We start from the raw sequence: 26,830 nt of genomic DNA, 5'->3' as shown, positions 1-26,830 counted from the left end.
TGACCTGAGCCGAAGTCAGATGCTTGACTGTCTGAGCCACCCAGGTGACCCTCTGCATGGTCATCTTTAATCCTCACCAGAAGCCTATGGTCTAATCACCTTCATCATACTTATTTTATTGTTTATATATACAAATAAACTTCATTTAATATATGGAATTTCTATATATATTTAATAAATATATATTTATTAAATATCATTTAATATATGGAATTTATTGCTATTATTCCCATCTGAGAAAGAGGAACCAGAAGCCCTGAAAGGTGAAGTTAACACACCCGAAGTGGAAAATGGTCGCGCATCCAAACCCCTGCGCTCTGATTCACGGCCCTAAGCCACCACGGAGTACTGTCTCGTCAAGAGGCTCCTTAGGATGTACAAAGCTGTTTTGAGAAGTTAGGACTCCTGTACTGTGACCTCGCAGCCATCCAATGTGGCACAGGTTTTGCAATGAGACCGGAGTTGGGATCGTGGCTCTGAAGCCTTCACTGTAACCATGTGCAGGTGGTTTCGTCACCTATTAAGTGGCACTAAAGGTATTTTCTTCTCAGGACTCTCTGTGCACACCACTGCGCCCTCCAGATGTCATGCCTCCCACCTATCACCCGATCAAAGGGACCAGGGGCGGAGCGGGGATACACCCGGGCCGCCAGTTTTGTCACCAGGGGGCTCCCGAGACTCTCAGCGCGGAGGGTGTGCGCCTGCGCCCTCACCTCTGGCGCCTCCAGAGGGGCTTGTACCGGGCGACCCCGGGTTGCGCATGCGTGTGTCGCTCCTGCGGTTGCGATTGGCTTTCAGGCCACCGTGCAGGTGTGCGCATGCGCCGCTGTAGAAGGCAGGCCCTTAGAATAAGATGGCCGCGGGAAGTTTTGCTTCCCGCCTCAGGGGCTCCCGGCGCTTTCTGAGTGTCTTCGTGGCCGGAGCTGTGGTGGGCGCCGCGGGAGGCGGGTTCACGGCCCTGCAGGTGCTCCGGAGTCAGGGCGCTGAGGCAGCGTTGGCGGTGAGGGAGCCCGACGGTAAGTCTGTCGGCCTGCTCTTCCTTCCCTGGCCCGGCTTTCGGGCCGGATTCCCACCTCGGGCGTGGATCGTTAATTTTCGACCCGCGGCTCTTCTCCCTTTGCCGTCCCCGAGCCCGGGGGTCCTGGGTTCTCCGCCTTCCCAGTCTTCCCGCCCGGCCCCCCCGCTCCACCTGGACTGTCGCCTGCCTCCTTCGCAGACTTCTCCATCTTCGTTTTCTCATCATCTACCACGGAAGTATTTATCACATGTATGTTTGTTTTAATGTCTGTGGCCTCCATTAGGTCGTTCACTCCGCACACAGTGTTAGCAGATGAGTTAGTTAACTGTCCTCATTTTGTCATCGTTCAAACGAAGAGGACCCGCCTTAACCCTACAAACTGTCACGTTATTTTGTCAGCAGAAAAAAATGGGCTCATTCGGAAAGAGCAGAGAATTAACGATTGAGGACAAGCAAGCTATGGCAAAACCATAGGCAAGTCCAGCACCCAAAGTGGGGGAGGAACTTCATGGAGGCGACCGAGGAAGTTGGGAGGGTTTGTTTTGAGAAGTCCGTTGGAGAAAAGTGCAGGGTGAGGAGTTTCTCATTGGCCGAGTCGCGTGGGTGGTCAGCTTCTTGTAGGAGTTGCCCTGTACATCTTTTCCCTCCCGGGGGCCTGGCGTTGAGGATTCTCCCCGCTTGGCGGTTTTTCCTGTAACTGACACGGAGTGGTGTGGCTTCCCCTTCCAGCCTCCCCTTCCGAGCATCCAGAGCCCCCTTTAGTGAGGTTTCCCTTTATTAATTTTCACACCTGCTCGCTGTTCTCCAAAGTATGTAAATCGTGCAGCTGCCAGGGCTCCCTTATGTTTAACAGGGAAACTGAGCTCATGCTCATTGTTCACGCTTTCCCTGACCTGCCGATTTAACTGGTTCCTTCTGATATTTGGCAGTTAGCAAGAGAACGGCTCTGGTAGGTTGAAGACCTGGAGGAGGCATCAGGAGAGGATTAGTTTCAGCGAGTCCGTGTTAAATGTGCACTTGGTTTCTCCCACTGGGAGGAATGATCCCGGTTTTACCACTGTTTTTGCAGCAGCGCACATCTCTGCTTCAGTTCCACAATGTTGAAGACGACTGTCAGCGGATGGCGGTCTTCTAAAATACTTATAAAAGGCGGTGCTTTTGTCCCCACGCTAACTCTTAAAATGTAATGAGGAGGTAGGCTCTTTCCCACTCAGTCGTATCAGTGACCAGTAATGACGTTGTTTTTCCTTTGCTGCTTTTGTATACACAGTACTTTATGGGGCACCTATTTGGACATTTGGTGTGAAAGACCAGTAAGATCAGGTCTTTATTTACGGGGCGCCTGGGTGGCTCAGTCTGTTGGGCGTCTGACTTCGGCTCAGGTCATGATCTCGTGGTCCGTGAGTTTGAGCCCCGCGTCGGGCTCTGTGCTGACAGCTCAGAGCCTGGCGCCTGCTTCGGATTCTGTGTCTCCCTCTCTCTCTGCCCCTCCCCCGCTCGTGCTCTGTCTCTCTCTCTCAAAAATAAATAAACATTAAGAAAAACTTTTAATGAGATAGCTGCAGTTTACCTTGATAAAACCACGCAACTGATTACTGGCAAAGTCTGCTGTCTCCTCTGCCTCGGAAGTACAGTAAAACCTTGGGTCGCGAGTAACTTGTCCTGCGAATGTTCTGCAAGATGAGCAAACATTTGTAGTAAATTTTAACTTGAGAAACGAGCGATGTCTCGCAATACGAGGAGTAGGTGACGCCGAATGTCACATGATCACAACTGAGCCAGTGGTTCTTGAAATTCACTTTGGTACACAAATGCTTTGGACTATAAGTATGTTTCCAGAATGAATTACAAAATGGGATCTGGTTGATTAGACTTTTGAGCCAGTCCTTGGTAAGTCTCACCCCTCTCCCTCGACTTATAATTTTTTGTTCCTAGTAAGAATCACTAACTGTTTGTTTTTGTCCCCCCACCCCCCTTTTCATCTTTAGGTTGTGCAGAAAAGGCTCTCTTGGAACAATTTGGAGTCCCTTTAACTGGAACAGAGACTAGGCGTTACACTAATCATGCCTTGTCTTATGATCAGTCGAAGCGGGTGCCTAGATGGGTACTTGAACATATATCCAAAAGCAAGATAATGGGTAGGTGGTTAGAAGTAATGGCATTGATGAAAGATGTTTCTAAATTTAGAACAAGGAAGATTATTGATTCAACCTCTTCCACATTATATCACACTTAGAAAATGATGATGTTTGTAAGACTCACTTAGATAAATGGACCTACCTGGTAGCCGAGGAGCCCCAGACTCCTCCCAGCTTTCTTGGAGGCTGCGAGGAAGGATCCATATCCTGACATAGGAGTTGGAAGCTCTGTCTTAAATATTGCTACAACTAGCACCATTCATTCATTGTCTCCGCAAATATTTTTAAAGTGCCTGCCATGTGTCTGGCATTATGCTGAGCCTTGGGACCAGAGCAGATGGTCTCTATGTTCATGGCACATGGTTGACCTATCAAACCACTAATCATGTATGTATAATTGCTTTTAGTAATAACTGTTCCAAAGGACAAGTGCTTGAAAGTTAGGTTAGTGTAAGTAAGGAACGGTAAAGAATGTGATGAGAGATGATAATAGGAGAACCTGATCTTGGTTAGCAAGGGTTCTCCCCAGAAAATGGTCTGGAGGGTGGATGGCTGTTACCTAGGCAGAGGAGTTGGGTGGGCCATGGGTGTGGACAAGAGCATTCCAGACAGAAAGAAAAGCACCGTTGCATCTTCGAAGGCCCCAATGCGAAGAGTTTTGTTCCTTTAGGGAACTAAAAGAAGGCCAGAGTGGCCAGAACGAGGGAGAGTGTGTGAAATGAGACTAGAGAGGTAGGCAGGTGTGCAAGTATGTTTGTGTGTTTTTTAGGTCTTGGTGCACTCCTGTAATTAAGATGGTATTGAATGTTAAATTGCTTTCTGTGGAGATTATTCCAGTTTACAGTATCTACCGTTAACTACTTGTCCTGTCTTTCTCACCCATAATGAGCATTATTGAGCTTCACCAATTTAATAGCTGATTTTATTTCCATTTAGGGGTTACCAGTGAAAGTCAGTATTTTGTGAATTATTCTTTGTCAGTTACTGTTACCATCTTCAGTTGAGATGTGATGTTTTGAATTGATTTGTGGGAATTCTTTTATGTAATAAGGTATCACCTTTTGTCATAGTTGTTTACTCATACTTCATTTGGCTGTTAATTTGCTGTAAGGCCCACACATTATTTCTCCTTTGCTTTACAGTGCGTGTTATGTTTACATGTATTAAAATGCTGATACTCATATGAGTGCATGCCTGTCTCGAGTGCAACCAGCCAGCACCCTAGCAGCAGTCTTGGACTGCTTGCCGTTAGAAGGAAACTGAGGGAGTTGGAAACTTTATGATAGCCGTTGAGAGTTGATTAGAAATTTACATCGAGGGAAACTCATTTGGTTTAGTTAGTCTCAAGCCTAATGAATTTCCTTTAAATACAAGACTTTTCCCAAGATGTAAGGAATTTCATTTGTACTAATTTTATCCTCCTGTTACCATTTTCAGAAGCATATAAGAAAAGCAAGGCATTTCACGTTGTAAATCCTGTGAGCTGTGTGATTTGAGGAAGCAAAATAATATTTGAGAACAGGAAGCAGGATACCTGTGATTTATTTGATTTTAGTCTAAAGAGTCTTCTGTTTTCAGTAATGACACACCAAATTATTCCCATTAACTCTCTGCTAAAAAATGACAGGAAATGTTAGTAGTAATATGTAAGAAGTATGTAGGAAAACGTCACACGCGCGTGCACACGCACGCACGCACACACACACACACGAGTCAGCATGATAGTGAATTGCCAAGCCAGTATTTGGGGGAGAGCTAGAATCCAGAGAGGTAAGGGCAATCCTGGTACACCAAAGCCACATTGCTTCTGATGCCACACCTTTGTAGTAGGGAGAAGGGGACTAAAGGCAAGACCTGGGGCTCACCCAAGGTAGATTGTCTTATAGGAGACCCTCCCACATTAGCCTGGAACCCCAGAGGGCTACACCGTGGGGGAGGAAGGGTGAACCAGAACAAACCTGCCTGCTCACCTTCAGGGACTGTATGGGAGATTGTCTTGGCACTGAGCAGGAAAGGGTCAAAAGGAAAATAAAAAACCTGTTCCAGAGAAGTTGAGGCCACACGCTGGCTATCTTGCACACTTACAGCCCAAAGCCACGTAGCCTGGATGGATTAAGTCCTTAAGTCCTGAACTTGGTTCAGCTGGTCTTCCTCTGGCGGTGCCTCCAGATACCTGATTGGAGCAGGTTTATATCCATCTCAAGGAAGGCATCTTCATCCTAGGCCTTTGGAAATTCCCACAAATGAATTTTCGAGACAACCAGGCATGCAAAGTGATTCCAGTGGTAATGACACTTAGAAGTTTACTATCAGTTCTTCAGTTATTTTTTTCTTTACGACATGGCTCTAAAAAGCTAGGTAGTAGGTAATTTATTCTGAGTCTTGGGATCATTTAAAATTTTTCTGGCTGAATGAAATGACATTAGAATCAGTAACTTCATTGGTCTCCGTTTTAAACTTGTTTGAATAGCTGCCTGAGTATGTTCCGTTTATCCCCATTATTTTTGTAGTTTAACAAGATCTGGCCTAATGACAGTGGAAAATGTACTGTTAGGATTTGCTGTTGTCTGTTGTGGCAAACTATCCTGGCAGTGTTAGAATAGAAATACATTGAGATTTTTTTCTCTCATGTGGTACTCAGATACTTTGTTTCAGAAATTTCTGGGTTGAACTCATAACCTAAATGTTTGTTTTGTCATGGCTTAAGCAGCGACAAGCAAGATATCAGAGACACTTTTCACCCTCCCCTAGACTGTGCCTGCCCAGGACAAATTGTTTTGTGTCTATATATATCCATTATTTCAGTACGTGTAAACTTATCAAATACAGTTGCAGAAAATACAATGCGTGAGGGTCTTTTGAAAAGCAAGAGTTTATTTAGTAGTAAGCTTTTTATATAGTTCAGCTATTTGGTCGTTGTTTTTACTTAAATACTATCCAGAGGATTTTTCTCCTTTAATTTGAAAGGCTAGAAACAAAAGAATATGAGATAGCTACACTGTACAAAAAGCATTCTTTCCTAGACTAGTCCTTGCTAAATTCAGATGAGGTATCTGAACTATCCCAGGAACTTGAGACATGCACACAATCACTAAGTACTAGCTACTCAGAGAGATACTAGCCAGCAGCAAACAGCTTGCCTTGGTTAGAGAGTCTTGAGGAATATTTATCCACTGATAACTTGCCCATTTTGTGTGTTTTTCTGTAGGTGATGCCGACAGAAAACATTGTAAATTTAAGCCTGATCCCAACATCCCTCCAGCCTTCAGTGCCTTCAATGAAGACTATGTTGGGAGTGGGTGGTCACGAGGACACATGGCTCCAGCAGGAAATAACAAATTTTCATCCGTAGGCATATTTTTTTGGGAGGGATGGGAATACAGGGCTGGTGGTCTATATACCAATGGACTTGGACTTTAAGAACATAGGAGTCAAACCTTAGTATTTGAGAATTTCTGTACTCTTATTTTGCATTTTTCTTCCTGACTTTAATTCGTTTTTTTTTTTTTTTTTTTTTTTTTGCTTAGATGGTAAAACATTCTTAAATAGGTTGAAAAGTCAAACTAATTACTATGTAAAAGAACTGGAGAGCCACTAGGAGCTATTTATTTATTATTTATTTACTTTTAGTTTGAAAGATTTCAGACCTGTAGAAAAGTTGAGAATACAGCAAAAACATTTTTACCTGTAGAAAAATTAAAAAGATAGTATAGCCAATACATTTTGATATGTTTTCTTTATGTGTGCATACATATATATGTATATACAATTCTTTTTTCACCATCAGCAGTAAGTTGCAGACAGCATAACACTTTATCCCTAAATAGATATTGCTCAGGAGATTGTATCATGTAAGAAATGAGGATATATGTATATATGACAAGAGTATCATCATACCAAGAAGTGTATGTACATGTATTTTTGAGTATTTGTACAATAATATTCTCTACTGTACAGTTCATGCTCAGATTTGCCAAATTGTTGCAGTTGCATTCTTTACGACTTTCTTTGATCCGTATTCAGTCATGAATCGCCTATCACACTTAGTTATCATGTCTTCCTAGTGTCCTTGAAGTAAAATAAGTTCTCTGCGAAAAAAAGGAGACAAATGTTGGGGCGCCTGGGTGGCGCAGTCGGTTAAGCGTCCGTCTTCAGCCAGGTCACGATCTCGCGGTCCGCGAGTTCGAGCCCCGCGTCAGGCTCTGGGCTGATGGCTCGGAGCCTGGAGCCTGTTTCCGATTCTGTGTCTCCCTCTCTCTTTGACCCTCCCCCGTTCATGCTCTGTCTCTCTCTGTCCCAAAAGTAAAATAAAACGTTGAAAAAAAAAATTTAAAAAAAAAAAGGAGACAGATGTCTTTTATGACATGGACATGTATTGCATCAACTTTGGTGATTATTGTCATTAAGGTGGTCGTTTTTAACCTTAAGATACTCATAATCACCTAGGGATGTTTTAAAAAAAATCCTGATGCCCAGACCCAGAGCAGTTAAGTCAGAAACTCTAGGGGGTGGAACTCGGCACCAATATTTTTAAAGCTCTCTGGCTTATTCCAGCGTGCATTCAAGGTTGAGAACCACTACTTGCAGAGAAGGTAATTGATGGTAATATAGATCAGTGGAAGGAGATACGACGACAGCCTTGTGTTTAGGGTCAGAAATGTGAAACGAATGCACACCTAGTGGCCCGAAATTCAGAAGAGCAAGGAATCCTTCTCTGCCACTTTTTACTAAAATGTTGTGTTGTATCACTTAAATAAAGCTTCTGAAAGTTGACCTTTATGTAGAAATTCTTTGCCAGAGGCTGAAAACTTACCCTTTAGCTTACATGGGAAACTTAGTTCTTAGAGTCTATGTAACAGGTTTGAATTGTAAGAATTATAAAGAAAGCTAGCATACCAAACTACTTATTTTGTTACAGTCCTTATTTTGAATAATCTGTGTTGGGCTTTCTGACCTGAAATAACTGTGGCTCTCATTTATTTAAACAAGTAGTCACTGTAATTGCCTAGAGCTAACGTATAAGGAACTGCTTTTTGTGTCTCTTTGTAAAATCTCAAAGGGGAAGGCATTTCCGTGCAGGTTACTATTTTTATTTCTTTTCACAGCAAGCCATGGCTGAAACCTTTTACCTTTCTAATATTGTGCCTCAGAATTTTGATAATAATGCTGGATATTGGAACAGGTGAGGGGTGAGGGTTTTAAAATGTGATTCTGTGGGAGATGAATGATGTGCCAGGAAAATGTACTAGTGCGCCCATCAACTGTTTCTCTTTCTTTCTCAAAGGCTAACGCCACTGAAGGTAAGTACTTTGGACTCGTGGCGGTCTTGGGAGTACAGTTATCTGTGGGAGTACAGACTTCAAAGCAGCCAGCCATTTTGAAGTGGCAAAAGTCACTGGTCAAAAGCCAAATTTTGGAAGAAACTACTCAGAATATTACTGGAGCATTAAGAAATTTTTCAGTATGTCCAGAGGACACTGTACTTTTTTCTACGTGTATTTCAAGAGTTGCTGAGCTTGCTTTGCTTTGCTTTTTTGTTTTTTAAAGTTTTGGTACAGTTAAACATAACTGTTAACCAGTTTTTGATAGATAGATAGATAGATAGATAGATAGATAGATAGATAGATAGATAGAACGAACCTAACTATTAAATCATCGAATTTGGAGCAGTACCTGTGTGGCTCAGTTGGTTGAGCATCCTGATTTCAGCTCAGGTCATGATCTCACGGTTGGTGAGATCTAGCCCCATGTCAGGCTACAGGCTGTCAGCTTGGGATTCTCTCTCTCTCCCTCTTTCTCTGCTCCTTCCGTGATTGTGCACACATGCATGCTCTCTCAAGATAAATAAACTTAAAAAAAAAAAAGAAAAAATCTGGGCCTTCTGCAGTTTTTTGACACTTAACCAGTTCTACCAGGGGATCTCTTTAAGCATCGAAAACTACCACTGGCTGAGGTTGTTCCAGGCTATTGCATTTTTCTCAAACAGTACTTGTGGTTTAAAATAATTGGGAGAGCGCCCCACACTTGAAAGACTTCAGCAGTTACAGTCATAGTCCACACTTGTTTTCTCTACATACCCTCCCTTCCCCCACTCACGATTTTAAGCGGGTGACAGCTATATTTTATCTATAATTGTTTTCCCATATATTTTTAGAAGATAAGGACTTTTATTTTTTGTTTCTTACTAAAAAAATTTTTTTTGTAACGTTTATTTATTCATTCATTCATTCATTCATTCATTCCTAGAGCACGAGCGGGGGAGGGGCAGAGAGCGAGCAAGACACAGAATCTGAAGCAGGCTCCAGGCTCTGAGCTGTCAGCACAGAGCCTGACGCGAGGCTCGAACCCATGGCCTGCGAGATGATGACCTGAGCCGAAGTCGTACATTTAACCGACTGCGCCACCCAGGCGCCCCAGAGATAAGGGTTTTTAAAATAAGTTTTTTTATTTATTTAGAGAGAAAGGGAGAGCGAGAGAGTCCCAAGTGAGCTCCATGCTGTTAGTGAGGAGCCTGATGTGGGGCTCAAACTCATGAACTGTGAGAATCATGATCTGAGCTGAAATCAAGAGTTGGATGCTTAACCAACTGAGACACTCAGGTGCCCCTAGAAGATAAGGATTTTTTAAAAAATGGAAGCAAAGCACTATTATTACCCCTAAAAATTTAGCAGTAATTCCTTATTACCAATTTTACAATTAGTGTTCAAGTTTCTCCATCTTTAATTTTTTTTTCTGGTTGATTGGTTTGGGTAGGTTTGCTTTCTAATCCTTTTTTTTTTTTTTTTAATCCTTACCAATTATTTGTTGAAGACCTGGGATATTTGTCTTATAGTTTCCTTTTTGTTTTGGCTGGTTGCATACCTGTAGAAGCATTTAACATTTTCCTTTCCCAAGGAATATATTTTTGGGGGGAAAACTTGCCTGATAATTACGCATATATGCTGTGAGGTGCAATACCGTTGATTTTATTTTTTAGATATGGAAGCTGAGGGATGATGACATACATTGTAATTTCTCATAAATGTCTGCCAACTGCAGTGTAAGAATGCATATTAAACTCGCCATTTTTATCGAGTAAATTAGCAGCCATTTTTAAATGATAAATCCCAGTGGTAAGGATTGTTGTGAAACTGCAGGGTCGTATTTTGGAGTATATAGAGTAAATTGGTACAATACCATTAAAAATACTGCTGCTGCATATAATCAAGTGTTATTAAAATATGTATTCAGTAAAGTAATTCTGGCCCTTGAAGTTTATCCTAAGGAATGTTGTGTTATGTAAGAAATGTTAGGATGAACCCATTTGGCCCACAGGAGGAATGGCTAAATAAATAAGGTGTATCAACTTGATGAAATGATATATAACTCTTGAAAAATGATTGAGAATTACAACACAGAAAGATAAGGGAGAAGACAATTTCAGTTCTGAAATATATACTCAGTGCACAGACAGGAAAATGTAGATAGTCGTATGAATGTGTTTAATTTTTAACTTTTGTGCAGTGAAGAACTGGGACAATTATTGCTTATATGCGTATGATGTTTTGTGCAATATTGTCTTGTTCACATTCATCTGTGAAATTGAGTTTTCCTGATGTCTTTCCTAGGGATTTGATAATGGTTTGCTTCTCTTCTGTATTTATGTCTGTGAGAGTATCACACCTTTTTTTTTTTTTGCTTTGTTTTTCAGAATGGAAATGTACTGTCGAGAACTGACAGAGAGGTTTGAAGATGTTTGGATCGTATCTGGACCGTTGACTTTACCTCAGACTGGAAGTGATGGAAAGAAAACAGTTAGTTACCAGGTAGGGGTATGTTTTAACATTCAGGCTTATGTTATTTGTATGAGATTATAATTTCATTCTGTATTCTACTTTCTAATTTCCTTTATTGAACACCTGTTGGAATCATAGGCATTGGGGATATAATGATGGATTGAAAAGCAACCACTGACTTCAGGGAGCCCACAGTTTAGAAAGGGAGACAGACGTGTTATAAGTTAATCACATTAGAGTGTGATATGCTGCAGCAGAGATAAATACATGGTGAAGGGCCATCACAAGAGGACTGACCAACTCTATCTGTGTGGGTTGGGAAGACTTAACAGAGGAAGTGCTTTGTGAGCTAGATCTTGACAGATGAGTAAGAGTAAACTGAGTCAGTGAATCCCTGTATCGTACACCGGAAACTAATATAACGCTGTATCTTAACTCTACTGGAATTAACATTTTTTAAGATGGGAGAGAAAAAGAATAAACTGAGTCAGGAAGGGAGCCTGGGAGTTCAAAAGATGGAGCAGTGCAAGCACGGGACATTTGGGATTAACAGCAGAGGTCTGCAATTCTGGTATCGTTGATAAAGATTGCAGCTTAGGGCTCAACACAGGTATGGGTGGCTCAGAGGGGATGATTTCTACAAGTACGGGTGAGACAGGGGCCAGATAGTAAGTAGAGGGCTTTGTACTCCATGAAGGCTTAGATTTTAATATTTAGATAGTGAGAAGTCCTAGGTTTGTTTTAAGTGTGGGAGACATTTGGTTTGTTTTGGGTTTTCTAAAGAGTATTCTGGCAGCACTAGGTAGAAAGTAGGGAGGAAGGGCTGTTTGAAAGAGAAGTCAGAGGCGAGGCAAATGGGGCATTACTGCAGTGGTCCGTCCATATGAGAACAGACACGGCGCCACACAAGCAGCTGGAGGGAGGACGATAGAGGAATATGGGAAAGAGTAACCCTGAATTCATTTTTTGGTGAGGAGAGGAAAAAGTCCAAATGATATTTAGGGGGCAGTGAGCAGAGTAAGTGGGAGGAACGGCTTTTCTTGTAGATGCTAGAGTTTTTAAAAAAGGTGAAGTTTTTTTACATGCAAGATACTTAAAACTGTACGGACTGACGGAAAGAGAGGTTAAACCGTAAGAGTAGAATAAGTGGCGTGAGGGCCTGCGTGTGGCATGAGAGTGAGCGGTGTGGGGATTGCGGCCGGGGGCGGCTGAATTCCTACAGTGACACACTGTGAGATGCGTCCAGGGCAGGGAACCGGGTGGGCTGAAGAGGAAGAGGTGATCGAGTGAGCAAAGAGGGATTGAAGGACTTCCCTGTAGGTCCAAGAGATGTATTTGGAGGGAACACCCAGCTCAGCTCTAGGAAGAAAGCAGACATTTAGTAAATGCTGGTTTGGTTAGAAAGTGTGTGATAGAGTTGAATGACCTGAGAAACAGGTTTAGGATAACAAAAGTAACTTTAGGGCATGCCCTGTCGCACTTGCTTATTATCTGCCTGTCTGGATCAGCCGCGTAGTGATGTATAAGTATCCAGAGTGTTCACCTAGGTGCTCACGCCCTCAGTATTCCAGCAGTTCTTATGGGAGGGAAGGACTGGCACAGGAGTTCGTATGTTAAACAGGTTAATCTCTCTCCTCCCATCAGTTTGCTAATTTGATTTTAGTATTTTTTCTTTCGGTAGAAGAAAAAAATGGGCTCCCTGTATTCTCTTATTTTTAAAATACTAATTATTCTTTTTTTTTTAATTTTTTTTTATGTTTATTTATTTTTGAGACAGAGAGAGACAGAGCATGAGTGGGGGAGGGGCAGAGAGAGAGGGAGACACAGAATCGGAAGCAGGCTCCAGGCTCTGAGCCATCAGCCCAGAGCCCGACACGGGGCTCGAACTCACGGACCGTGAGATCGTGACCTGGCTGAAGTTGGACGCTTAACCGACTGAGCCACCCAGGCGCCCCGAAAATATTAATTATTCTTGAGCTTTGTTAAATCCTCTTTACTCTTGCCGTTGGAAAAGAGGTTCTCCTAACTTTGACTTTCAAACCTTAAGTGATGAAGTTAGTTTTATGTGTGCTTTGTTTTCATAAAATCGGAAGATTTATATGACTAGCTTACTATGTAGTAGAAGAATTTATGCAAAGTATGAAAGGAAAATTAACCCAGTAATAGCATTTACTAACAGTTGGGTTTTTTGTTTTTTGGTTTTTTTTTTTTTTTAGGTTTTTTTTGGCTGGATATTTGTTAAATACGGGTTTGCCAAATGCTGTAGTATATTTTTCGCTGAAAGTATATTTTTGTCCTTAAATTGGGTATAATTTTTAAAAATATAGCTTATAAAAATATCTGCCAGCTCTTTTTGCTGAACGGGCCTAAAAGCAGTGATATGTTATCAGCAGTGAGCATACCTTGAGACCAGATCTTGTTTCTAAAGAACCATCTTCAGGGCACCTGGGTGGGCTCTGTGGGTTAAGTGTCCAACTCTTGATTTTGGCTCAGATCGTGATCTCATGGTTCATGAGAACAAGCTCCATGTCTAGCTCCACACTGACAGCACAGAGCCTGCTGGGAATTCTCTCTCTCCCTGTCTCTCCCCCTCTTCCCAACCCGTGCTTGCTTTCTCTCTCTCTCTCTCAAAATAAAAACTTAATGGGGCACTTGGGTGGCTCAGTCAGTTAAGCATCTCTTGATTTTGGTTCAGGTCACCATCTCATGGTTCATGAGTTTGAGCCCTGTGTCAGGCTCCATGATGTCAGCTATCAGTAATCAGTTATCAGCTCAGAGCCCGTTTGGGATTCTCTCCTTCTCTCTCTCTCTCTCTCTCTGCCCCTTCCCTGCTTGCGTGTGGTCTCTCTCTTCTAAATAAATGAATAAACTTAAAAAAAAAAAAAAAAAGCTAGCCTAAAATAATCCTTAAATAAAAAATAGAAAACCGTCTTCTACTGGGAGAACTTGGCATGTGGAAAGGTGGCTGATTCCAGGCCTGGTACAGGGAAAGTACAAAATGGAACATCTTGTGCCAGAAAGCAAGAAGTGCTTGTAAGGACACGTCAAAAGGACATAGAAATCCGCTTGCAGGCCTTCCACCTTACTGTGTCTGGGGCTCTTTGATATCAAAATATAATGGCCTGCACATCTATTGAATTGGAGGAGAGTTTTTACTTCTAATAAATAAGTAAATACATGAGTGTAAGGAAAAACTTCTGCTGACTGTAGAATGTCAATTAATAAATTTATAAGAATGAGTTTGAAAAATCATTTTGCCACCATCATGGTAATAAGTGATGCAGACAAGAATCGTCAGTAGATGCTAAAACTAGTGAGTGAAAGTTTTATGGGAAGGGAAGTAGGAAGTTTATATAGTTAAAAGAATTTCGCCACAAATTACTTATTAGTAACAAAGCAAGAAGTGGTAACTGTACAGTGGAGAAATTTAACCGAGTGATCAAGGTTAATATTGTCAATAATGGGATTACTGATAAGCTGTATTTCCTGGTGTGATGCACTGAGAAGAATGCAATGTTACTTCTGTGATATTTCGGCCAAAAAGCACAGCATTGAGTCTCACTGTGCAGAAACATCAGGCAAACTCCTTTGAGGGTCATTCTGTGGAACAGCTGTCTTGTACTCTTCAAAAATGTTAGCGTTGTAAAAGACAAAGCTTGAGCAACTAAATATTACAGATTAGTGGAGCTTCATCGGTCATGAAAACAGAATGCATTGTGTGATTTCAGATCAGATCCTAGATCAGAAAACAGATGATGCTACAAAGGACATTATTGAGACAGTTGGCAACATTTGAGGCCTGTAGATTAGATAATTGTATTTTGTCAGTGTTTAATTTTCTGATTTTGATAGTTGTACTGTGATTATGTAAGTGAATGTCTTTGCTCTTAGGAAATGCATCCTGAAGGATGGTTCTGTGATTTATTTTCAAAGGGTTTAGGGAAAAGAAAAATACAGAGGGGAAAAACGTAATAAAGCAAAGTGGGCAAAATGTTAACAGTTGATGAAGCTGTGAAGGACACACAGGTGTTCTTTGTGCTAATCTTGCAAATTCTAAATTTGAAATTAGGATGAAACATGTATATGTACGTATATTTTAATATATCTTTTCTATACCAGAATTCTTCATTACACTGGAATATATAAAACTAACCACTAAAAAGACTTACCTTGCTTCTCCTAAATAGTGACTGCTATCCAGTCCTTAAAGAGAATTTCAAAAGAGACCTGTCATCTGTCTTCACCCAAATTAGTGTCATGGTGATGAAATGTGTGAGAGCAGCCACGATCAGCTTCCTGAAGGGTATACTTTGAGCAATAGTCTTGTTTTCTTGTTTTTGTATTAAAGCCCTATTGGTCTTAGGTCTTTTTTTCAAGTTCTGGGCTTCTGGACCTGTCCTGTTAGTTTTCCATATCCGTATTAATTTATAGGATCTATGCATGCTCACTGGCAAATCTTTAATCTAGCAAGCCTTCAAGTACCTGTCATGTGGGAGGAGGATGTATACAGAATTGTAAATGACATGCCTCAAACTACACTTTTGATTGCTTTCTCCCTTCTTTCCTGGATTTCGCATCCTGTGAGTCCTCTCTCTCCATTTCTTTGAGTCAACAACTTTCTTAATAACTTTTAATCAGATTTTGCTGAAGCTCTGAACACCTGCAATGTGGCAGAGTCCTCCAGTGACGCTCTTTGCCTCCGGTTCTGTTGGTGCCAGTCCGTCTGGAGTCCAGAAGTCATGACTTTTCTCATCCCTACAACCATCAGAAATCAATAATACCAAAAGAACAGAAAAGTAAACTTCATTTGTACTGAAATCAGGAAATGCCCATAGTCATATCAAGAACTTCAAATAATATCTGAAAGATACAGTACACTTGGACTGAATTATACAAGGTTATTATTTTGACATGTGTGTTAATTTGATGTGTATCAAAGCATGGGGCACGGTCCTGGAATTAGTCAGGAGGTTTTTAGTAAGGCAGAATTTCTTTTTTTTTTTTTTTTCTTTTTTCCTTTTTCTCATCCACAGAACCTTAGAGAGCAGATGCCTTTCTGTTAATTTTAAAGCTTTTGACGGGTGCCTGGGTGGCTCGGTTGGTTGAGCATCTGACTGTTGATTTCGGCCTCAGGTCATGATCCCAGGGTTGTGGGGTCAAGCCCTGTGTTGGACTCTGCACTCTCTCCCACTGTGCCCCTTCCCGGCTCACATGCATGCTCGTTCGCTCTACCTCAAAAAAAAAAAAAAAGAAAACCTAAAAAACCAAACAACTTTTGAATCTATTTTTCATAAATTATGTATTATGTTAGAAGTTGTGAAGTTAGATGCTTATATTAAACGTAGTTTAATCTTGATGCTTTTTCTCCCCCCTCATGTTGAAGCCATAGTTGCCAAACCATCTTTTAATGAGCCTTAAATCCATACTTTAAAAATTTATTGTTATGGAACTCTATGTGCGTAGTAATGAAAATCAGATAGTATAAGAGGTATGAGAGGGACAGTTTCCCGTCCCAGCCCCACTGTCCAGTTTCCTAGTTCTTCTGCTGTTTATCTACCTGTCTGAGAATAATGGGTGCTAAACTGTATTTCTTAATTTTGATTTGCCCAATTTAAATGGTCTCTGTTGATGCTTTCACTATGAAATGCATGAATTTTCTTTGGTTCACTTCACACACTGTCCCATTATGTCATTCATGTTATTTTTAGTTCTTCTGTTGGTAAACTTTGCACCATAAACTTTATGTAATATACTTAAATCTTTACTTCTTAATCTATTACTTGTGTATTGTCAAGGTTTATGGCATTTATTTTTGCGTTTGCTGGCTATAATTTGGTCTGAGCTTCGCCTATAGCAGAGATTCTAGACACAGGCCTTCTGTGGCACATCCAGCGTGTAGATTATTTGATTTGGTTAACACAGTGTGTTGTTTTTGAATTAGTTGCTAATTTTTCATAATTGGGAGGTTTCACAAAAAAATCCAGGTATTAGGGGCACCTGGGTGGCTTAGTTGGTTAAACATCTGACTCTTGATTTCGGCTCAGGTCATGATCTCACGGTTCGTGAGTCTGAGCCCCATGTTGGGCTCCATGCTTGACAGCTCAGAGCCTGCGTGGGATTCTCTCTCCTCTCTCTCTGCTCTTCCCCTGCTCGTGTGCACTCTCTCACTCCCTCTCTCTCTCTCAAAAATAAATAAACTTTAAAAAAGTTTTTTTTAAAAATCCAGGTATTAGCTTCTCTTAAAAAAAATCAGATGACTCAAACACTTGGCACATATTCCCGTAGGGCATATGTAGTAGCAGCTTTCTCTCTCAATGGAACACATCTTTTTCCATTCACCGTAGTCCTCCCCTGGTCCATTTCATCCATTTACATTTCCTGTCTCGCCCTCGTTGGTCTCTGAGTTTTAGAATCCTGACTCCGTTGAAAGTATAAAAGCAGCATGTATAGTACTCTGAATGTTTAAGTAGAATGTTTGGCTCTGTGGAGAAGTAGATATAATCCTGTATTATTAAGTTGTGCCACTTGAGAGAGGTTTTCCATAAACAACAAAAATCTGAGAAGTGGGGTATAAAGATGGCAGAGTATTATAATTGCTACCATTTAAATTTATTCCATTTGAATGAAGCACCTGGGTGGCTCAGTCGGTTAAGCGTCTGACGTCAGCTCAGGTCACGATCTCACGGTTCGTGGGTTCATGGGTTCGAGCCCCGTGTCAGGCTCTGTGCTGACAGCTCGGAGCCTGGATGGAGCGTTCTTCAGATTCTGTGTCTCCCTCGCTCTCTGCCCCTCCCCTGCTCACGCTCTCTCTCTCTGTCTCGCAAAAATAAATAAATGTAAAAACAAATAAATGTATTCCATTTAAATAATGGAATACGGTGCTTTTACTTTCTATTTCAGACCATTTAGCCTTACCATCGTGCTATTTTTTAAAAAGGTTTATCAGTTTCTTCTTGAAGACATCATTCTTGGAGCCCTCTGACTTCTGTTCTAATACGAACTGCTTGTTTCCTGCCTTCTAACCCTTCTCTCCCACCCGCCCCTCTTTCCTTCCCTTTATTCAGCAAATATTTATTAAGCTCCTACTGTGTACCTGGCACTATTCTAGGTATTTCTGATAACAGCTGTAAACAAGTTTATAGTAGAGAGGAGATACACAATAAACAAAGTGCCATATGGCAAAAGAAAACACGGAGTTGGAAAGGAAAGGATTGGCTGCTAAGGGGAAATGAGACTGGGCAGAAACCTAAGTGAAGTAAGAGAGGAACCTATGGGGAGTTTTCCAGCAAGTGCAGAGACATGGGGGTGAGATTAGCTTGGCGTATTCGGGGGGCTGCAAGAATGCCAACGTGGCTAGAGCAGAGTGAGCACTGAAGAGGAGGGCAGTTAGAGGGAGGCAATGGGGAGAGGTCCGGATCGAATTCAGGGAGGTGCGACGACGCTATTTGATCGGATAGTGACATAAGCTGGTTTAGATTTTTTTTTTCTTTAATGTTTAATTTTGAGAGAGTGTGAGTGAGTGCAGGGAAGGGGCAGAGAGAGAGAGAGAGAGAGGGGGACAGAGAATCCCAAGCAGGCTCTGCAGTGTGTGCATGGAGCTGGACGTGGGGCTCAATCCCATGAACCGTGAGATCATGACCTGAGCTGAAATCAAGAGTCGGACGCTTACCTGACTGAGCCCCCGGTGGCATATATATATGCCCCAATATATGTATATTTTTTTAATTGGGGGAGAGAGGAGCAAAGGCTTCAGCCCAGGTTGCCATTTTGAACTGGAAACCTCCTTTAATCCTTATTCATTAGTTTCTTGCACAGCCTTTGGCGGAGCACGTTGGTATTTTGTAACATTTCATTTTGAAGTAATTTCAAATTTGTAGAAAAGTTGCAAGAACAGAGAACTCCACTACCTGTTTCACCTGGACTTGTTCGCTCTCTGCAGTGTTTGCACCCTCTTCTCTATGTATGCATGCACCTATTCTTAGGATTTTCTCAGCCATTGGAGAGGTCATTGCAGATATCTTGTCCCTTTCCCCCTAAGTACTCCATTCTTTCACATAACCACAGTACAATGATCAAATTCATGAAATTCGGCATCTAAGAATAGTATCCCCAGTACAGTCCATGTTCACATCTTGCCGGTTGCCTCAATAATGTTCGTCACGCAGCCTTTTCTCCCTGATAGGGAATGAAGTCTAGGATCATGCATTGCATTTAGCTGTCATGTCTCTTTAGCCTTCTTTAATCTCAAACAGTTAGTTCCTCAGCCTTTTTGTCTTTAACGATGTTGACATTGACGAATATAGGCCAGTTGTTTTGTAGTATGTTCTTCAAATTGAGTTTATCTCTTGTTTCCTCTGATTAAATTCAGTTCTGTTTCTGGCAGAACACTTCAGAGGTGAGCTTGTGTGCACCTCGGTGCATCATAGCAGGATGCACGTGCTGTCGGGTTGTCCTGTTATTGGTGATATTACCTTAGATCACTTGATAAGGTGGTTCTCTCGAGATTTCTTCACTGCTAAGTTATCATTGCTCCTTTGAATCTAATCAGCTATCTGTGGAAGTCCTTTGAGGCCGTGTTAAGTATTCTTTTCCTCTTCAAACTGTCACCTGCTAGTCTTAGATCCATTGAAGATTCTGGCCTAAATCAATTAATGCTATAATTGTTGCCAAGTAATGATTTTCTATTCTTCTTCCTTCTACTTTTATTAGTTGATGTTCTGCTGTAAGGAAGAGCTCTTCCTTCTTATTTATTATCAGTGCGAATTGATGGGTTCTTATCTTATTCAGTGAGTTTTAATCGATCTGCTGTGTATTCATTTTGATGCTCAAATTGTCTTTGATTTGGCCAGTGGGAGCCCCTTTAGACTGTCTCCCGTGTGCTTTGACACATACATCCTCATTGTATTTTTAGTGCTTCTGCTTTCTGGAATAATGTGATATTCCAAGGCTCATCTTGGCCAGACTCTGGGATCAGCCATCTCTCCACAGAGCCCCGGTTCCTTTTAATGGGGATTGGTATTTAGAAACCAGGATCTGGGTGGCAAGTTGATTCTTGAGTGCTCGTCTGCTGTTGGCTTGTCATGTGTGTTCACCACATTTATTTTTAGCTTAAAGTGGGTGGAGAGAGCCCTGAAGAACATAGTATACAAATTCTAATGCCTTTAGTGGCTCACTGTTCAGAAGACCTTCTTTCTCCATCCTCATTGCTCCTTTGTATTTTTTTTTGTGTGTGTGGAGATTTATACACCCTGCTTATAAATAAAGCACTTAACTCTGTGTATTATGTATGTGTATGTACAGGTGAATGTTGATAGGAATCTATATCCCTGGGGAGGGATATAGGTTTTCATTTTTTTAAGATTCATATCGAAGTGATTTACTTTTTTGTATTTGTATTTTCACTAACATTTTCTCTGTAGTAATACAGCTTTTGTTACACATGGCATTATTTTTTCAGATCAAACGACTTCAGGTGGAATTTTAAAGTTAGAAGCCCGTAGTGTATCTATTATCATGAAAGCAAAATATGATCCTTTAGTAAATTATTTAGGAAAAAATGTTTCAGCTTGCCATTTCAAGAATTTAGTTGGGCCAAAATTTTATACGTATGCATACACATATATACACACACATGTAAACTTGGGAGAATTTGGTTAAAGAAAGGAGACGTGGAAGGCAAAGCCAGCAAGGGGAAGAGATAGGAGAAGGTAGGATATGTGCTGGAAAACAGTAAGTTCTGCAGACAGTTGGGATAAAGCGCTCAGACAGGGAAGGAGACAAAAATAACAGGAAAGGTTGGAGCCAGGTGTTTGAAGCCTTAAATGCCCAGCTAAAAAACATTCGGGCTGTTCTCTAGCAATTCATGAGAAAACAGTTGTGGATAAAACCACGTCGTTTGGTGATGCTGAGAAAGGGGGTGCAGCACTGCCTAGCCCTAGGGACTGGTTTGTTCTCCTCAGGGTAAATATTTGAGTTGTGAACTCCTGTTTTCAAGAGAATATCTTGCAATTATGTATGGCAGTTCAGAATGCCTGGAAAGTGTTTTGTTTTCTCAGACCCAGCCATTTAATATTGCTTGTTTACAACTATGTTCTGAACCTTATTTTAGGAGCATATAGCTAATAAAAATGGTGTTTATTTAGTTTTCTTTCTAGGCAATGAGGCATGTATGTGTATACTGTACAGGAAGTGAAGCAAATGAACTAGTATTAGTTGAGGGCCGGACCTGCCACACGGTATATAAGCAGTTTTAGACCTTCTATCTCATTCAGTCCTCATAAGCAGTTCTTACAAGGAAGTAGTGGTTGTCTTTTTTTATAGGCAAGGGAATTGAGGTTTTAAGGGGTCAAGTCCAAGTCACATAGCTAGTAGTTGTCAAAGGGGAGATCCAAACATGGGTCTGCCTACGTGTATGAGAACTGCCAGTCGTTCATAGCATTGTTCTTTGAAGCTCTCAAAAGTCTACAGTCAAGGGACTGCTGTGCTCTTCCTGCACAGCAGCTTAAGGCCAGGAGGTAAAGGATGGTGAAAATGGAGAGCAGTTGCAAGTGATATCTGCTAGCATGCAAAAATAACAGAAAATGGGCCAAGGGGAGGATCCCTGCTAGCCAGGCGGAAATGTCTGGTAGAATATGCAGGAAAGGATCAGAGCGTCATAGGACTTGAGTGAATGTGGGCCCAAGGGAGGATTAGTCGCAGTGATTTTATCAGAAGTGAGTCATCTGACAGCTCTAATCAGAATCACCCCCTTTATTATAGCTGAGGTCATCCATGTGCTTTCTCTGATGTGCCTGTTTCAAGAAGAGATTGATTCCAGACAAGTGAAACATACCTGAAGATTCTGGCCTGAACATTATAGTTGACCTGACAAGAAAGTGAGCTTCAGATTTGTCACCTCGGTGGTGGTGGTGGTAATGTTAGAAGTACTCAACAGTCCGCGTTTTCATTCTACAGCATTACTTTCCAGACTCATTCCAAACCGATTCCTAGAGGGGGAGGAAAGGGGAAACCTGCTTTCAGGAATCTTGAGGCATCACCTGAAGTGATCAGGGAGTAATTTTTTTTTTTCTTTTGAATTTCCTGTTTGATCTTTAGGCAGAGCTTTTATTCATGTCCGTATCTGTTTTAATTCAAAAATAAATTATTTTACTGGTGAAGTATCTCCTTCCTCCCACCCTAAATCTCCCCAGTAGAATGGACAGTGGGAAGGTGGTGCTGGTTGGACTGAGACTTGGCGGTTCCCCATCCTTACCCGGAGCAGGTGCCCAGCCTGCGCAGCACTGTCTCCCGGGCTTTGTGCTGCTGCCCGAGCTCCTGCACGGGCTTAACACTAACACAAGGGTTGGCTGTCTGCCTGTTGATTTTGCCACATGTTCTGACTCCCTCCTTTCCTTCTTCCTCTGTCCTCAAAGGTATGGAGTCCCTATTGATCACACTGACATGGTTTCTTTCTTTCACTTGATTGGCTTGACTTTTTAATTTTAATTTAATTTAATTTAATTTTATTTAATTTTATTTAATTTAATTTAATTTAATTTTATGTATTTAATTTATTTTATTTTATTTTAGAGAGTGTGAGCAGGGAAGAGGGGCAGAGTGGGGGCGGGGTGGGGGGAGAGAGAGAGAGAGAGAGGGAAAATCTCAAGCAGGCTTCACACTTAGTGCGCAGCCCATCGCAGGGCTCCATCCCACGAACCTGGGATCATGACTTGGGCCGAGATCAAGAGTCAGACCTTCAAGCGACTGACCACCCAGGCACCCCAATTGTCTTGATTTTTTAAGGGCTTGGTCTCTTGATGGGTCTAACAGATTTACCTTTAGATTTTCTTTTTTTTGTCTTACCAGGGGAATGTAACCAGATATCTTATATCTACTGGTTCTACCAGGTACCTGTGTTTTCTTCATGCTGCTGCTGAATTTTATTTAAGGCCCAGTAGGTGTATGTTTGTGACCTGACAAATGGCAGCCTTAGCCCGAGTATTGTGTGTTGCCTGTCTCTTCTGGCACTCCAGTTGTGTGTGTGTGGAGCTGGGGCAGCGAGAGCAAATTGTCGTTTCTGTCTCTTGGACGGAAGGACACCTCAGGCCAGCAGGTACAAAAACTAACTTTAGGTCGCGAGTGAGTGCCAGCTTTATGGCTGTTGTCTATGTTTTGTTTCCTAGTCACACCTAATTGATTTCCAGTTTTTGCTACAGTCTTGACAAGAGTTCCATGCTCTTTGGTTTAACAGCAGTGAGGGTTTCCTTTGTAGGGTATTTTTACACCTAAATCTTCTACGACAAGGATTTGTGCTGATTTACTGTTACTGAAGACTTAGGTCCTGTTAAGCCCCGAGCCTTTTGTCGAGGGTCTCATTTGTGTCCATCCTGCTTCCTTCTGAAACCCTATTGTTCACCTTTAACTGATCTAATCTTGCTCGATCCCATATTTACCCACAGTCCCTCAGCAGAACTGTTTTTTGTACCAAATGAAATTACATCTCATCTTTTGAATGACCTCCACTACAAAAATTACTTTTTACATAGGTCTTGCAGATTTTGAAACTTTTTTTTTTTTTTAAGTAACATATCTTTGTATCTTCATAACCGTTCTGTGGGATGGGCAGCATGAAGATAGTTACTACTTATTTTATGAAGGGGGAAAGAAGGTACCAGTGGACATGACTTGCAGCCTAGTGGCGAAGCCAGGACTTGACCAAGTCCCTGGGGTTTCGGTCCCTAGCAGTTTCTACAAACATTTTGTGAAAGACTTCCAGTTGTCCCAGAATTGGGATAATTTTATTGTGTAGGTTGAGTTGTCTACAAAGATGATAGCTCTAAAATATTTTACGATTTTTTAAAAAGTCTTAAATTCAAGGAAGAAAGAGTGGATTTTCAGGATTTCCAAATGTTGCTGGTTCCTATTTTAAACAGGTTACAGATGTTTACTTCCTAAGAACAAAGCAGACTAAATCAGAGAAGATAGTGACTAAGTTTTCATTTTTCTCTTTATTTCTAGGGGTAGTATTTTGCCCCTCCTTGTTGACCTATTGTGAGAAGGTCATGGGTGAAATAATCACGTGACGTGGTTCTTAGTAGGAATTTTTGTGTCCATGAGGATTCTTAATAGTAGTATTGGAGGTCCTCTGGCTATTGTGTGTTTTTGAAAACCTAATAGAAATGGTTTATTTTTATAAATCTTAAAACGTCAAACTTCTTTACTTTTGGCTGGAATTTAAAGACTCTGATTAGAAGCCCTGGTTGGCACTAGATGGGCATGACCTTTTAATCATTCTTGAAATTTGCTATTTGTTTGTAGACAAAGAGTCCATGGAGAGAGAACACCATCAAGCGAATGGGCTCGAACGCGCCTCGTAGCTGGTCTGAGGCTGTGCTGCAGTGGTGGAGAATGTCCACCAGGTGGCATCAAGGGTTTGCTTCACTGTTGGCTCCCCAGCTAACACTTGAAGCCCATTTAAACTTCTGCCCTTGTGAACTATGGCTCAGCTGCAGCTGTGCCCTCAGTTCCGGTCCCTGGCTTCCCTAGCCGCCACTCCCTTAGTGCTGTTTGTGCTCCGTATTGGCATCTGACCACATTTTGCCTCTGGTGAAAGCAGTGGGGTTGACTCTTCCTCTAGATGGGAAGCTTCTTGAAAACAGACACCAGCTGCATTCATTGTAAAGCTTGCCCCTTTCTGTGTTTCCAGCAGCGGCAGCCATAGCGCCACTGAGTTGCTCTGTTGAGTTGACATCTGTTGGTGATGTGTAGGCTCGTTGTGGATTTCTGTAGAGTTCACCTTCAGTATGGTTTTTGCCTTGAAGAGTACGTTCATTTCCTCAGCTTCATAAATGATACGTTGGAGGGGTGTAGGGTTTTGTGCCTATAGATTGTGTACTTTCATAAACTTTAAAGTGAACCCTGATCAGCCACTGTCACTAACTCCAGAGACAGTAGTTGCAGAAAGCGATCCTGTAGATGGGGCTTCCCTGTAGCCCTGCCGTTGGTCTTGGCAGTGGAACCTCTGTGCGTGCCAGACAGCAGATAGCCATGGCATTTTCAGGCTGTGTGCCATGTAGGTAGAAGCTAGAGGAAACCAGAAAAGAATCCTTGTAGCTCTCATCCCTCTGCCTTAGCTGGGCTCCCAGCAGGGGCTCCTGTAGCAAGCAGCTTTGATCAGGAGCAAAATGCCTACTTGTACAAAGGAAGGAGCTGGGGGGCCAGTAGTACACTTGCATATTGTAGTTGGATCGTATCATTTTATTGGAGGCCATTAAGGAAATGGATGTTCAGTTTTCCTTTTTCAGAAAACGGATATGGCTTTTAAGCCAGTTGGAAGGAAATTTGAAAAGGCTCCATAATAATGTTATTTCATTATTAGAGCAAACCTACATAGGCAACCAAGTTGTTTGCAGGCCTGACCCTGGCTCTGGCTCTTCTGTTGTATGGATACCTTTCTATAGTGCTTGGTTTGATGACATTCTGAAGTTCTGTGTTTGATAATAGGCCCAAGAGTGTGCAAAACTCTGAGCTAACGGCATTTACATTTACTTAATTGAATTTAAAAAATGAGCCACAGTCAAGGCGTAACTGGAGATAGTAATACCGACGTGGTACGTCTGGCTGCTTTTCTGAGGGCTATTTGTTGAGCTCCCTAGTGAATTTGATAAACTAAAGCCATATTTTTATTTCTAGAGCCGGGAGTTGCCAAGCTGGGTTTTGACCTTTGGATGTTTAGAGAGCACCAGAAGTTCTGATTATGTGATGAAGAGAAAAATGACAGCTTTTCTTGCCCGTTAAAAACCCAGGACTCACTCATGACATTCCTTTGCCCTTTGTCCTACAAACAGAGCAGAGGATGTGACCTCTACTCTTTGGGATGACATTATTTTAAAGAATGTGATCAGAATCGACCTGTTAGATGCTCATCTTCTCTGCGAATCTCAATTTTGGTTTATTCTTACCTTTGGCAGTTGAATTTAAATCCGTTGGTAAGGTAGCTTACAAATGCCTTTTCAGAAACGCATTAAAAATCTTTTCAGGAAAAATTTGGGAACTGCTAGCACAAGGTAGCATTGCTCACATGACTGCTTTGTTTTTAGGTGATCGGTGAGGATAATGTGGCAGTCCCCTCGCACCTTTATAAGGTGATCCTGGCTCGCAGAAGCCCAGTGTCCGCTGAACCACTGGCACTAGGGGCCTTCGTGGTGCCCAATGAAGCCATTGGCTTCCAACGCCAGTTAAGTGAATTCCAAGTGAGTCTTCAGGACCTGGAGAAGTTATCAGGACTGGTGTTTTTTCCTCATTTGGATAGAACTAGCGGTATCAGGAATATCTGCTCTGTGGACACCTGTAAACTCCTGGATTTCCAGGAGTTCACCCTGTACCTGAGCACGAGAAAGATTGAGGGAGCCCGATCAGTATCCAGACTGGAAAAGGTCATGGAAAATTTGAAGAACGCAGGGATTGAACCAGATGATTACTTCATGAACCGCTATAAGAAGAAACTAGAAGAACTCAAAGCTAAGGAGCAGTCAGGAATCCTGGAGAGAAAGCCACCTTAGTTGCCATCTCAGAAGACGTGCGAGAGCATCTCTAATGAAGCAGGTGTGTCCTCTCCAGGCTAATGTATGTTCGTGGCTTGGCTTTAAAGAAGTTATGAAATCCTAAACTTAAGACTAAATTTCTCTCCAGAGATAAAAGATCCAAAAGATGAGAGATCAGTATTTTATTTGATGTGGGAACTGATTAAGGAAACTGTGAGGTCTGCAGGTTGTGTGCTGATCTCGTGTCAGGTTCACAGGACTCTGACCACAAGATGACATTGTTTTTGTGTCCCTCTGGATGTTAGCGCGTGAACGCATTTTGTTTTTGTGCCTCCAGGTCGCGCACTGTGTGTGATGTATCTGCTCAGCTTTCTTCAA

At 41.8% G+C, this 26,830-nt stretch overlaps 1 protein-coding gene across 1 annotated transcript; it reads left to right on the top strand.

The window, feature by feature from the left end:
- The first annotated feature begins 824 nt into the window (after positions 1-824).
- EXOG (exo/endonuclease G) lies at positions 825-26,830 on the top strand. The gene is made up of 6 exons (XM_043595729.1): positions 825-1,016; positions 3,007-3,156; positions 6,365-6,504; positions 8,262-8,338; positions 10,847-10,961; positions 26,009-26,830. Exons 1-6 carry the CDS (start codon positions 854-856, stop codon positions 26,468-26,470), a joined length of 1,107 nt encoding a protein of 368 aa, XP_043451664.1. The 5' UTR covers positions 825-853; the 3' UTR covers positions 26,471-26,830.

Source organism: Prionailurus bengalensis, chromosome C2 (genome assembly GCF_016509475.1).
Source record: "Prionailurus bengalensis isolate Pbe53 chromosome C2, Fcat_Pben_1.1_paternal_pri, whole genome shotgun sequence".
NCBI classification, from domain to species: domain Eukaryota; kingdom Metazoa; phylum Chordata; class Mammalia; order Carnivora; family Felidae; genus Prionailurus; species Prionailurus bengalensis.
The sequence above is the reverse complement of the archived record's forward strand: the minus strand, read 5'-3'. Positions and strand labels throughout refer to the sequence as shown.

What these genes read in the sequence shown, in the direction of transcription:
- EXOG (XM_043595729.1), top strand. Translation starts at nt 854, where the DNA reads ATGGCCGCGGGAAGTTTTGCTTCCCGCCTCAGGGGCTCCCGGCGCTTT. An exon ending in ATCCAAAAGCAAGATAATGG is followed by an intron (nt 3,157 to 6,364) that starts GTAGGTGGTTAG and finishes GTTTTTCTGTAG; the next exon opens with GTGATGCCGACAGAAAACAT. An exon ending in AATGCTGGATATTGGAACAG is followed by an intron (nt 8,339 to 10,846) that starts GTGAGGGGTGAG and finishes TTTGTTTTTCAG; the next exon opens with AATGGAAATGTACTGTCGAG.